Source organism: Polychytrium aggregatum (genome assembly GCF_025602895.1).
Source record: "Polychytrium aggregatum strain JEL109 chromosome Unknown BJ171scaffold_22, whole genome shotgun sequence".
NCBI lineage: Eukaryota > Fungi > Chytridiomycota > Chytridiomycetes > Polychytriales > Polychytrium > Polychytrium aggregatum.
Window position 1 is genome coordinate 287,250 of NW_026516224.1, and position 13,355 is coordinate 300,604.

Consider the following 13,355-nt stretch of genomic DNA (forward strand, 5'->3'; position numbering starts at 1 on the left):
GCGCACTTTTTTTTGCCCCAGACACGAAGCAGTGTCGGAAGGCGAAAATCGGTCAAGCACACCAGGCGATCGACGACAGCGACAGGGTCTGGCACGCACATCTCTTCGATTCGGCCAGCAACAGCAAAAGCAGCATCGACAGCGATAGCAGTAGCAGCAGCAGCAGCAATAGCAGCAGCACCTCCACACCACGGGTATTCTGCTCTGTACAGATCGATTTTCAAGCAGCTTCGATCAGCCGGCCCTCTGCCTCCCCTCGGTTGCCGCTCATCACCGCAACCTCCACCTAAATCCGCACCGATTCGATAAAGCGAGCATCCTGTGAATATGGCCAAGAGCAAGTCGAGTCAGCTCGCCAAAGCGAGCAAATCCAGCGCGCCGCCCAAATCCAACACGGGCACCATTGCCAAGAAGCAGAAGAGCCAGGCACATGTCAAGTCCAAGGTCCAGGAGGAGCCCGAGGACGAGGTATTGGATGAAGCCGAGGACGGCGCGGACGACAACGGCGACTCGGACGATGGCTGGGAGTCTGATGACAGCAACATCAAAAACGACGATGACGACGACGACGACGACAACGACGACAACGACAACGATGGTGATGAGATCGATGGAGACGACGATGGCCAAGACGAAGATGAGGGCGAGGGGGCCTCGCCTCGCGGCGCCAAGCGAGCCAAGAAGGATGACGAGGACGACAAGTCAGGTTCGTGGCAGCGGTACTTGTGCTCTAGGATGAAAAATGTATTGTCCGAATACTCGTGAGGCTCCTATGAGCGGGTTTGTTGCCTGTTTTCTGGTTTCTAACCCCAAAGTCGATGTGGCAACTCGTCCCGCAGTAGAAAAGTCTCGGCCAGATCGCGAGGGCCAGAAGGCTCTGCTCCTCGAGCGCAAGGCTCAGAAGCCCAATGCGCCGCTTGTGCTCAAGATCAAAAAGCTTTGGGAGCGACTGCGGGTCAAGAAGCTGACAGCGAAGGAGCGCGCGCCGTTCATGGAGGAGATGATGGGACTGGTCACCGGCAAGATCCACGATGTAAGGATAGAAAGGGCGGATTGCAACTGCCTGTGGCATGCTGGTGCATTTGTATGGGCCGTGGTGTGATCATGAGCTAACTGACCTCCATGCGACCGATGGTGCCCCACAGATCATTTTCAAGCACGATGCCTCACGCATTGTGCAGTCCATTCTCAAGTACGGCACGTTGGACGACCGCAACATTGTGGCTGCGGAGCTCAAGGGCTACTATGCCGAGCTGTCCAAGAGCCAGTATGGGCGCTTTATCGTGTCGAAGATCTTGAACTATTGGTGAGTCACGCTGCAGGAACAGCCCGACACGATGGCGTTATGGCGCAGGAACAATGAATGTGGGCTAAAGGGTGCTCGAGAGCAGCTTTGTTGCAAACGCAGCGCCGTCCACGGGCACAGCATGATCCCAAAGGCGCCCAAATCAGCACTCGGATCCGCGGTTGAGTTTCTGACCCGTATCTGCAAACTCGGCTTGCACTTGGTCCCCCACCAGCCCCAAATATCGCAACAACGTTATCACGGAGCTGTACGGCAATGTTCGCAAGCTCATTCGCCACCGCGACGCATCGCATGTGCTGGAAGAAGCTTACTCGCAGTTTGCGAATGCACAGCAGCGAACGGCGCTGATCGAGGAGTTCTATGGCCCAGAGTTTAGCATCTTCAAGAGCAAGGGCTCGAAGAGCGTCTTTACGATTGTCCAGGAGAATCCCGCAAAGAAGCCGTCGATCGTGAAACATCTGCGCGAGAGTCTGACGGGCTTGCTAGAGAAGGGCTTCAGCAGCATTGGCCCATACACAATCGTCCATCGAGCCCTGCTGGAGTACATGCAACTCACCGATGAGAAGGGCCTGAACGAGATGATTACGCTGGTGAAGGAACACCTCGCCTCGATCTTGCACACCCGCGAAGGCTCACAAGTTTGCCAGCTGGTGATCCTGCACTCGACCACCAAGGATCGCAAGCTTATCATCAAGTCGTTCAAGGAGTATGTGATCAAGATTTCCAAGGAGCAGTACGGACATGTGGCTCTTTTGACGCTCTTTGACTCTGTGGACGACACCGTCCTGCTCAAGAAGGCGGTCGTCGGCGAGTTGGTAGCCGGCACGCCGATTGTGGCTGGCGGCGAGGGCAACCTGCTCGACCTGGCCAAGGACCAGTATGCAAGCCGTGTGCTGCTGTTCCTGCTCTGCGGCCGCAATCCCAAATACCAGCCTGCATACATCATCAAGGAGATGGCCCAGCTGGACGAGGTCCGTGCCAAGACATCCAAGAAGGACGATGTCCAGCGGCGGGCTGAGATGCTGGAGGCCATCTCGGAGCCGCTGATAGCAGTGGCCGTGAAGAACGCCAATTTGCTGATTCGCGACAAGTACGGCTCGCAGGTTCTGCTCGAGCTCTTCCGGACCAGTCAAGGTTCGTATCCGCTGTGTCAGGGAGCGTGCGGGTAGGCGGCAAGGGCAGTTGGGTGTGGGAAGCGACGGCGGTATCGCTGTTGCAGAAGGAGCGCACACTGAGGGGTTCCCTAGTACCGTCTTGGGCGGGATGTGGGAGCACAGGCCACACAGGCCACACAGGCACTCACGATACCGAACTTGTTTCATGGCACACCAGGAGACAAGGCCGCCCTGATCGAGGCTGTTGCCGCGTTGGTCGAGGGCACCGGATCAGCCAAGCAGGCTGAGAAGTCCGGCGAGGACAAGTCAGGAGCGGCTTCTGGCGAAGTGTTCCATCCCATCAAGAAGCTCCACGCCGAGGCAACGGCTGCCAAGAAAGCTCAGGCCGAAGAGGGTCTGGATCTCGACACCCACGTCTTTCTCCACTTCCCCGCCTCGCGCATCGTCAAAGACATGATTGCGGGGTCGTGGGGCGGCAAGAAGAGCGAAAGCCAAGAGGTGTCCAGCGAGCCTGCGCGCTCGGAGCAGTCGATCCAGTTTGCTCGGGCAGTGACAGCCAAGATCCAGGACCACATTCCGTTCTGGATCGGGCAGGCGGCGCATGACCCGCACCACACACAGCGCCTGTCGTTGATTCTGCTGGCGCTTCTCGAGACCGAAGACGCCGAGGTCCACGCGATCTTCAAGAGCAAAGCGAGCAAGACCGTGATTGCAAAGGCCCAGGATGCCATCGCCGCATCCAAGCAAGACCCGCAACCGGCAGCAAGCGACAACAAGAAGCGCAAGAGCGGCGACAGGGCTGCCAAAAAGGGTGCCGAGAGCGAGTCATCCAAGGGGGAGGTCAGGGCAACGTCCATTGAGCAGTTTGTCCGCAAGATTGGCGAGATTGCCAAGGCATAGATCATGCAAACACGACCGCTGGACCGATGCAAGTACAGATCGCCCCGGCCTGGAGATGGGTGGGCCTGGCTGCGCAAGCGGCACACCAACACGGCTGGGCCGCCAGCCTGACGGGCCAACAAGCAGCGGCAGACGGCCCGCGCCAGATGCTGAGCAAGCACGTTGCAGGGGAAGGATGGTGTGGCGACCTGTCCGGCCCTGGTCATGAGGGTCGTGGCAGCCTTGGAGCCGAGCGACGAATGCGTGCCGGGGTGCGTTCGAGATGTGGTCAAGATGTGGTCGAGATTCGTGCCGGGATGCAGTCGAGATGTGGTCGATCTGCAGCATGGCCACGGCCTCCTGGCGATAGCAATGCGGTGGCGTTGGAGGCACATCGTCAACAGTCACGACGGGGCCAGGAGCGTGCTTGGGGGCTCAGGCAACGAGACAGGAACGTGGTGGGACGCGCATGGCGGTGCGACGCGAGCGGCAGCCCAAAACGTGTTTGGCGGTGGCGTCATGCGCGACCGCGGCGGCGGCGGCGGTGACACACGGCGAGCGTCGCAGTCTCTGTCGACAGCAACAGCGCAGTCCAGCTGTCATTGCCATTGCCGCGCTGCGTGCGACCGCGTCACACAGCCGCGTCACACAGCCGCGTCCACGTCCGCTGCGCCGCGCCGGCCCTTCGCCCTTGTCCTGTCCTCCGGCACCGTCCTTTTTAGCGGCGTGCTCCGTCCGCCCAGACTTCCTTCTGATCTGCGATCGGGTCTCTCCTGTTTCCCCAAGCCCGTCTCTGCTTCCTGATTCCTTCGCAGTCGACCCGCCTCCATCTGCCTGCATCTGCCTCCATCTGCCTGCACCTGCCTGCACCTGCCTGCACCTGCCTGCACCTGCGCCCATTTGCATCCAGCCACACCAGTCCCAGCCGCATATCGCACACGATGCTGACTCTGCAAGAGGTCCTGAACGACTCGGTAGCCGACAATGGCGTCGATGATGAGACCGACATCCCCATCGAGCACACCACCCTGCCATACAACGTCCGCACCTGGACCGGTCTGCATGTCGCCACCTGGCTGCATCTCAACGGATTTTCGCTGCACTCCTCCAACCTGAACAGTAAGACCGCGACTGTCCTCTGGGTTCTGCTTGTCGACCAGCATGTCGCTCGCCACCGATCTGTCCAGCGCAACCTTGTCTCCAGTCCCGATCGACACCTGCTGATAGTTTCTTTCTCCCACTCCATGTCCTTGTATCGGTACATCCTCCATGGCTGTATTTGCCGTACCCGTCATGATCCCCAATATCTGCCACTATGTTTGTCCGTCCTTGTCCGTGTTTGGCGTTTCTCTGTCAACAGATAGCTTGACTGGAAATCACCTGCTCAAAATGACAAGCGAGGACCTCAAGATCATCCTGCGCATTGCCGACTGGGAGCAGCGCATGAAGCTCTGGCGTGCCATCGAAAAGCTGCAGCTTCGCCAGCAGATGCTGAGCTCCAACGAGTACAGCCGCCCCGCCACCAAGAGCGTTGTGCGCGAAGACCAGCTCCAGTATCCGTGCAAGGTCCACCTGTCCTCCCAGGAAAAATCCGTCATGGAGGTGCGCCGCCGCCCTGTGGCCGCCCAGGACCGCTGGCGAAAGCTTTCCGACCTGGATCTCAAGTCGGACATCAGCTATCCACGCCGAGAGTCTGGCTACAGCTCAACCGGTACGTGCGAATCATGTTCTCGCAGAGCCAACGTGTTTCGCCAAGATTCCATCTCCGCGCTGTTAGATCGCCACACTCTACCACCGTTCCGTCGGCTCCGTCCTCGTCATTGGCCTCATTCTTTCCACCCCATGCTCCACAACCCAGCAGCCTCCGAGTCTGAGGAGATTCTCACAGAGTCCAAGGAAAAGCACCTGGAATGCCTCAAGATCTTTGAAGAGTCGCTGCAGGCCAAGGTTCTGCTTGGCAGCTGGGGCTACAGCAACTGTTCGCTGATTCAGCTCTCGGACTCCGAGATGGCCCTTGCTATGGAGCTGCTCGAGCACAACTCGTCACTCCAATCACTGACGCTCTGCTGTAAGGATACACGATTGCGATGCTGCCTCTCTGTTTGCATTAGCTCAGGGTAGATCTTGCCCAGTATTGCAGCGGACTCGTCGGTGTGCTGATAATCCCCTGTACCGTAACCCACAACAAAACAGACAACGGCATCAACGACGAAGGCGCCAAGCTGATTGCCCAGGCCCTGTCAAAGAACACCACCCTCAAGGAACTCGACCTCAGCTGTGAGTGGCGTCAGCTTTGGGATGCTGTCGTGGGTCGCCTCATGGCCTCGGTTGCTCATACTGCGGCCCCTAGTGAGCCTTACTGACTGCTCCACGACGTCTTCAACCACACCGTCGCTCCTGTACGCAGCCAACTGTATTGGGCCCGTTGGAGCTCAGGCAATCGCCAACACCCTCGTCCATCACAACACCACCCTGACTTCTCTCCGACTGAACTGTGAGTGTGCCACGGTCCTTATTGAAGCGGATTGCGACTGCGGCTTTGCTTGGCTCGTCCTGACTCAGAGAGTCTGCTGCCAGAGCATGGCACTGGAAGTAGAGCGCCCACTTTGGTCCGGCTGATGCACCGATGCTTGCGGCACACTGTGCTGCTCTTGCCGTAGAGTTGCGCATGTGATGCTCACCATTCCCTCTGTGACATGGCTCGAACGACCAGGCAACTCTCTTGGAGACGCCGGTGCTATTGAAATTGGCTTTGCTATCCGTGGCAGCACCTCCCTGACGGACGTCGATCTGACCCGTGAGTACACCTTCACCAACCGGATCTGCTGGACTCCGCCCAAGGTGGCGACATATGTGGGCTTGGTAGACCAAGCGCATGCGCACTCCTGACGCACACCCTCGATCTTCAGAGAACGACATCACGGACAAGGGTGCGGTGTTCCTCGCCGAGTGTCTCACGGCCAGCACCCGGATCAAGTCACTGAATCTAATCGGTAGGCAGCTCCCGCATGTCTGAAGCATACAGGCTATGGCAGTTCCTGCAGCAGAGACGCTTGCGTCTCGCGATCTGTCCGCTCTTGGCAGCAAAGCTGTGGCTGGGTGGGTGTGTTGGATGTACCTTTGCAAGCATCGCTCACACGCTCCTCTGCGTATCGATTCGCCCACTTCCACCAACAACCGACTTTTAGGCAACTCCATCGAAGCTGCGGGCACCAAGCGTCTCCTGGCTGCTTTCGAACGCCACACCACGCTCCATGCAATCCACATGAATGGCTCAGGTATGGCGTTTGCATCCAAGATGTGATGGTGTTGTCCGACAATCTCAGTCTTGATGGCGTGCTGTCTCAGAGTCCCACCAGCCTTAATGGCATCTCTTGCATCGTTCCTTTGACGTGCATCCCTTGATGCATGTCGACTTTTATGACCGAGCAACTCAGCTCTCGTTTCATGTTGTGAACCACTATGCGACTGACTCGGTTGTGTATGCTTGCCATCAGGTGGCTGGGGCCAGCGCACATCGCCTGTTACCAAGGTCAAGATCGATCCCAAGAACCGGAACCAGCAGCCTCCGAGTCCCGAGCCGCTGACGCCCACTGCTGCAAAGCCGCGTTTGAAGCGGAGTGTCTCGCAGACACTCTTTTCGTTCCTGAGCCGAGGCACCACCAAGTAAAGGGAAGCATCGATCTCTCTCTCCTGCCCCAATCTCGAAGGCCCATCGTCCGTTCTCTCCGAACAAGGGGACTCCAAACAGCAAGCTTCGCCGCCATTCCCACCCTGTTCCTTTGATTCTGATTCTTTGCCGAGATTGAGGTGCTCCATGCGAGACTCATCCCCCCCCCTTCGAGATGTCTGCGACTGCTCTGCCTCACACACCGGGCGTTTCTCGGTGTGAATTTTGTTAGATTTGAGATATGTCGAACCTGCTTCTTCCTCCTTCCCATCACCCCTTCGATTCACACATTCTCTTTGTCTGGACCCATTTTTGTATTCTGTACTTTCAAAAGTGGGCAGGGGGAGCCCGTGGTGTGGCTCGAGAAGGGGGAGGGACCAGTGGTGATGCTGTATCATCGAGTAGCAACCGCTCTCCAAGTACCGTGATGGCTGATTTCCGCCGTGTCGATCCCTATTGCGCCCCATCTTGCCAAGAAGATCCCACCACCCTGTTCTACTCTCTGCCGCATCCCTGCACCACGTTGATCACCCCGCGCCCGTTCTATTGTAGTCATCGCTTGTTTCTATAGATCATCAATGCGCTATATAGTGCATCAGGGAGGAGTATGTACGTCGCTCAGCCTTCCCAAATACAGTGCAATCCAAATACAGTACAATCCAAATCCAAATCCAAATCCAAATCCAAATCCAAATCCAAATCCAAATCCAAATCCAAATCCAAATCCAAATCCAAATCCAAATGGGTTCCCTGGTCGTCCCGTCGCCAGTCGATCTCTTGACCTGTGGCCACCATCCCCGGATCTCGCTCAGGAGCTGGAAGGTCACCGTTATTGAAATCGACGCAGAGTATCCTACACTTTATTCAGAAAAAAACGGGACAATATAGCCGTTTCCATGAACATGTAGTATGTGCTGTGCTTGCGTCAAGCAAAGCCACAAGAAATAAAACAGATCACTTTGGCAGCCTCCGAGTGAAGACCGCCGGTCGCTCTCCGATCTCCACAATCGACCTGCATACTGTGATCATGTTGCGCGCCGTATTGACGTCGCGATTCCACACTGTCCGGCAGCTGGGATTCTTGCAGCTCCTGACAAAGTGGGAATTCGCAACACTGGGCGCATCGAGTCCTTCCAACCGAACTGGCTCCAGGCACTTGGAGCACACTTGCGAGGTGTTGAACTCGTTCGTCGAGGCCACCTTGACGCTTCCATGAGGGTGATTGGGACGGCGTCGGTGGTGCTCGAATTGCTCAAAGTACCGAGCAAACCGCTGCCTCCGAGGGCTGGATGCATAGCCCTTGCCCTGTCGCCATGACGCATTGCCAAAGGCGATCACCACATCGGTCCGTATCGGGGCGTGCTTCAGGACGGCCTTGCACATCCTGTCGACGGCCACTTGGCGCCTCTTGTGGCCCGTGAATCGATGGTGACGGGCCTTCTTGCCAAGGTGGAAGTCGAGCTGCACTCGCAGCTCCGGTCGCAGGACATGGGTGAGATGGACCTTGAAGGCCTCCGAGGATGACACCTTGGGCGAGGGGGTGGTCGACATCCAGGTCTCGATGCCGAGTCGATACTTCATGGTGTTGTGCCACTTGGTGTTGGACGTATGGCCACACATGTGCTGGTAGTCGCCATTCGAGAATGAGACCACCTCGTCTTGGTGGCCCGGTGCTTGGATGATCGCCGTGAAGATGGAGCCGACTCCAGGATCGATGCCAATCCAAGTGGTGCGGTTGGGGTCTGGGTCGCCAATGTGGGCCTGGATACGCTGTTCGGCAGTCGGAGGAGGCTCGATGGTCCCGGTGCGATCGGTTCGACGCACAAACTTGACGAGACCGATGGTGCATCCAATGCCATCGGTGCTGATCTCGTAGTTGAACAGCTTCTTGTCCACGTCCCGCTCTTGGAAGAGGGAACTACGCAGCTTGAAGCAACTGCGCCAGAGACGATCCTGGTTGTTGACACCGTCCTTGCCTTCATCCTTGAGCTTGTCCCTGGTGAGTCTAAGACGATGTTCGGTGTCAAGGAGTTGCCAAAGAGTGACCGTGTCAATCTTGACATACTTGGCCTTGGCTGTGCACAGAGGGACCATCGTGCACACGGCCGGAGGAGTGTCGAGAGCGAGCTACTTGAGAGCCCACTTGAGCCTGGATGCCAGCTTGTTGATCTTGGACTTGGTGGTGCCGAGCTCAGACTTGGCCTTGGTGAACCTCTTGTCGTCGGAGGGAATGCCTCGGGCAGTGAGCTCGTCCAGCTTGGCCTGGCGCTGCAGCTCGGTGACTCGGAGGGCGGGCATGTCACAGTCGATCCACTTGTGGACATTGTCGACCATCTTGTCTCGGGCGAGGATTCCCACATGGTGTGAGAGGCGATGGAGGGCCCGGAAGCGGTCCTGGTCGCTGCTGTACTGAAACTCGTCCAGGATGTGGCCAAAGTCCGGGTAGAGGAACTCGAGATCGGCCTTGGGTGGAGTCTGCCCTGGTTTCTCGAAGAGCTCGAGACAGGCCTCGATGGCTTCGTGCTTATGCTTGTTGGCTGGGAAGACGGCAGCACAAAAGCGGCGAAGGAGTCGCCAGTAAGCCAGGTTGAGGTGGGTGGTGCAGTTGGTGGCATAGGCGTTGACAGCCAGTGTGAGAAGCTGACTGTGAGCACCATCAGGCAGACGAGGGGCCGGAGGCAGGTCTGCGTGCCGAGTGGTCTGGTAGTCGCGAAAGGAAGCGACCAGATGCTCGTTGTATTTCTCATTGTCCCCGGTCGGCGAGAGGGCACCAGCCTGGACGATCTTGAAGCATTGGCGGATGAAAGCAGGGGTGGACTTGGAGATGACAGGGACGGGAAGATCCTGCTCGATGCACCGGAGGATGTGCAGGTTGAGCAGCCTGGATGCCTCGAACTGGATCTGGGTCATGGCCTCGACGGTGGCCTGGATCTTGTCGCGGAGAGCGGGATTGAGACAACAGCCATCCATCGTCTGCTTGAAGCAGCTGAACTGAGGGGCGGATGACCTTCCATCCACGAGAGGGACGACAGAACTCTTGAGGGGCCGGTATTTGGGACATTTGTTGGTGTTGCAACGTTCGTGATCGGTGCCATCGCACTGGCGACATCGCTTGCCGGTACTCGAGGAAGTAGATGGACCAGGCTCGGTGGGATCGACATCCATTGGATCTGCAGAAGCAGTGGTGGTGAGCGACGGAGCAACAGACGACCAAGCATGCGTGGGGTCAGAAGACGAACCAGAGACAGGCTCCGACTGTGACTTGGCTTTCTTGGGCCTGGGTGGCCGAGGCTGGCCATCACCGGTACCCTTGCGCTTCGGAGGCATGGGGACAGAGGATGCTGGATGCCTGCCAGTGGTACTGGTCAGAACAGAGACTTTTTTATCGTACAATGGCGCGATGATCAGATCAAGGCGAGATGAGGGAAGAAAGCAGCAGGACGAAGGTGTGGCATTTATACCCGAGAGCAGGAACCCGTCTGCGCGGGCTGGTTGGGGAAGTGACCCTGTTCAAAAATCGCCGAGAGGTTGAAGCCAGGGATGTGAACGCGAAAATGGCGGCGTGATTGGGGGACTAAACCCCAAATCGGTGGGGACTCAACCCCAAAGAAGTTCTCGATGGGATTGCAGTTGGGTGAAGCAGGTGGGGTGAAGATCACTGACCATCCTCGGCGCTCGATGCAGTCCAGGACAGCCATTGTCTTGTGCATGCTGACATTGTCCATCACAATCACAGAGTCGTCTGGGAAGCTCGCTCGCTCAAAGAACTCGACCATCGAGTGTGTCTTGAATGATGTGGGGATGTACATGCGATGCAGCACACCAGAGTGGTTGATGGCAAATGCAGCCGAGACAGACTTGTGCTTCATATGATTGCGCTAGCGAAGCGAAGCACCCTTCGGCGAGTATCCGTAAAGAGGGAAAATGGATCTCCTGAACCCTGTCTCGTCGACAAAAACGAGCCGTCGTGGGTCGATGGAGCGGACCTGGTCCCTGAACTGTGCCACTCGCTCATCCAGTCGCTTGGACTTGTAGAGGTGTGTTGCCCTCTTGTGTGAGAGACCTGCTCGGTGGATGGCAGTGTGGCAGAGTGTGAGTGATACTTTCCTCTGGAGGATGGACTCGAGCTTGCATCGCAACACAGGACCAGTCTGGAACGGGTCCTGTTCAATCAGGGTGCGAATGACTGGACATGCCTGCTCGAAGAAAGTGGATCTGCGAGCTGGGACCCGGGATGGGTCATCCAGCTTGCATCCTCGGTGCCATCGATGGATGGTGCTCTTGGATACACTGAATATGGAGGCGACCTTACGCAGGCTATGGATGAGGGCGTAGCATCGCAATGCGGCGGTGCGAAAGTCGGATGTGTGGCGAATGGTCATGGCCAGCGCGCGATAACATTGGGTAACAAAATATTCGATGAATGGTCAAAAACCCGGGTGTCCCGTTTTTTATTGGATTGCCTGTAAACTACGCTGCAAAAGCGTCAATTGGAAACGATCCCCTGTCCTTGAGTGCGCTTTCTGTATCACTCAAACGAGAAAGTATGTGCTGGCCCTGGGGTGCTCGGCTGCTTCGCTCTCGCTCTCCTGATGCAGTCTCGATATGATGCGATATAGATCGATTTGATTCATAAATAAGTGGACAACACCGCCGCTGCCTCCTCCTCCAGCGGGGACTCTGCAGCTGTGGATGTGATGAAACCATGATGAGCTGCTCTGCATGGCTCCAAGACTATGACATGACTTGATGACAAAACTGCAGCATATGCTTGCTGACAGCACAGAAAAGAACCCGAACAGGCTCTCAGCACTGAGTATACAGAACTTGACCGCTTGTTGAAGAAGGTCTCAGGTCGTCAGTGGCCTGACAACCTCGTTCCAGACCCGAATGATTCCCTTGGCGGCCTCGGCATATGGGCCTTTGAGCAAGCCCATATCCTCAGACTTGGCAGGCCTCATGCAGCTCGGCTTGGTCTCCGTATCGGTGATCCAGCTGACGTTGTGCCACGTGGAGTCTGTCGCCCAGTGTGTCAGATTGAATGCGTCGTCGCCTTCGAAGCGCTTGTTGGGGACAATGCCACCGTTGAACCAGAGGGGCTGTCTGTTTTCGTCGGGGTGGTAGAGCCCGCCGCAAACATAGTTGTTGTCTGGATCGAGAAACCCTACGGCGCCGCCTCCGTTCGGACTCATGAAATAAGGGGTCTTCATGGCTTCGAATGCGATCCAGAAGGTCTCTTTATCGCCTGAACACAGAATGGTGGCGCCCAGAGCACGTCAGCGATGCAATTCCAGCGATGCAATTCGAGCGACGACCGCTGTCGGCCGATAGTGACCCCCAAACGAGCGGCAGCGGCACAGAAGCAGGCTATGCCATGACTCTCTGCACTCACCATGAAAGGCCTTGTAAAAGTCCTTCTTGAAGTAGTCTGTGTTCATCTTGCTGTTCAGAAGCAGAACATGGAAGGTTCGGGCCTTGTCAAAGACCAGGACGCCTGAGTCGCCTTCGTCCGTGCTCATGTTGCGGAAGAGGCGCCCGTGAACAACCTTGTCGGACGGGCTCGGAACGATGCTAAGGGTATAGTTGACCCGCTTTCCGGCAATGTCCTGCAGCAGCAAAGTGCGATCCCGGAACAACACCGCGCCAGTCTCGATGTATCCCTTTTGCTGGAAGAGCACCGCTGGGTCCTGCAGGAACAGGGCATCGGCATCCATAAAGATCACTTCGCTGAAGGACGAGAACAGAATCATGAAGGGCTTCATGGACCAGCCGCCGATGCCGACTGGGTTGAGCATCTTGGAGAGATCAACAACTCGGACACCCGAGATCGCTTTCAGCGCCGCGGCTCTGTTGGCGCTGAGGTCCTTTACACCGTTGTAGAATACCTCGATAGGCAGAGTGCAGTTGAGGACCATGCGGAGGGATTGAATCAGATGGAGGGCATACCGATAATGGGTGTTGCCGGTGGAGATGACAATGCCACGCTGGCCATTGTAGCTCCTCAGGAGCCCGGTGAGCGTCTGGATGTGGTAGTCCTTGCTGAAGTAGGGATACAAAAAGGACTCCATCTTGCTCACAGCATCCCGAACCCTCCTCAACTTCTCCTCTCCACCGGCTTGAAAGACAGCATCGACATAGAGGCCACCACGGGAGTCATAGATGGTGCCGAAGAGATCACGGAAGAGCTGGCAGCGCTTGGACAGGCCATAGATGTCGTTTTCCCGGAGCTGGACCTTGTCGCTAAACTCGAACAGGTCCAGCAGTCGATCAACCGTGGGATTTGCCAAACCAACGGGCACAGTCGGAGAGTCTGTGTTGTTCACTCTGAACTCGGGCTGATACACAAAGTCTGCGTTTGGAGTCTCCCTGGACATGTTGGCGGTAT

At 57.0% G+C, this 13,355-nt stretch overlaps 3 protein-coding genes across 3 annotated transcripts; 2 read left to right on the plus strand and 1 right to left on the minus strand.

Moving 5' to 3' along the window:
• Nucleotides 1-50: 50 nt before the first annotated feature.
• BJ171DRAFT_508210 (armadillo-type protein) lies at nt 51-3,358 on the plus strand. The gene is made up of 5 exons (XM_053111281.1): nt 51-706; nt 840-1,033; nt 1,146-1,306; nt 1,521-2,440; nt 2,639-3,358. Exons 1-5 carry the CDS (start codon nt 328-330, stop codon nt 3,319-3,321), a joined length of 2,337 nt encoding a protein of 778 aa, XP_052965906.1. The 5' UTR covers nt 51-327; the 3' UTR covers nt 3,322-3,358.
• An 883-nt stretch (nt 3,359-4,241) lies between these two features.
• BJ171DRAFT_582592 (uncharacterized protein) lies at nt 4,242-6,970 on the plus strand (the record flags this gene model as incomplete). Its single annotated transcript, XM_053114201.1, has 9 exons — nt 4,242-4,419; nt 4,661-5,011; nt 5,159-5,368; nt 5,494-5,577; nt 5,708-5,794; nt 6,014-6,097; nt 6,210-6,293; nt 6,489-6,578; nt 6,798-6,970. The coding sequence occupies 9 exons, from the start codon at nt 4,242-4,244 to the stop codon at nt 6,968-6,970; spliced, it is 1,341 nt and encodes a 446-aa protein (XP_052965907.1).
• Nucleotides 6,971-11,390: 4,420 nt separating this feature from the next.
• On the minus strand, nt 11,391-13,355 carry BJ171DRAFT_508253 (mannosyltransferase putative-domain-containing protein). Its single transcript, XM_053111282.1, has 2 exons — nt 12,363-13,355; nt 11,391-12,215 (listed from the first exon to the last, which is right to left on the minus strand). The coding sequence occupies exons 1-2, from the start codon at nt 13,342-13,344 to the stop codon at nt 11,821-11,823; spliced, it is 1,377 nt and encodes a 458-aa protein (XP_052965908.1). The 5' UTR covers nt 13,345-13,355; the 3' UTR covers nt 11,391-11,820.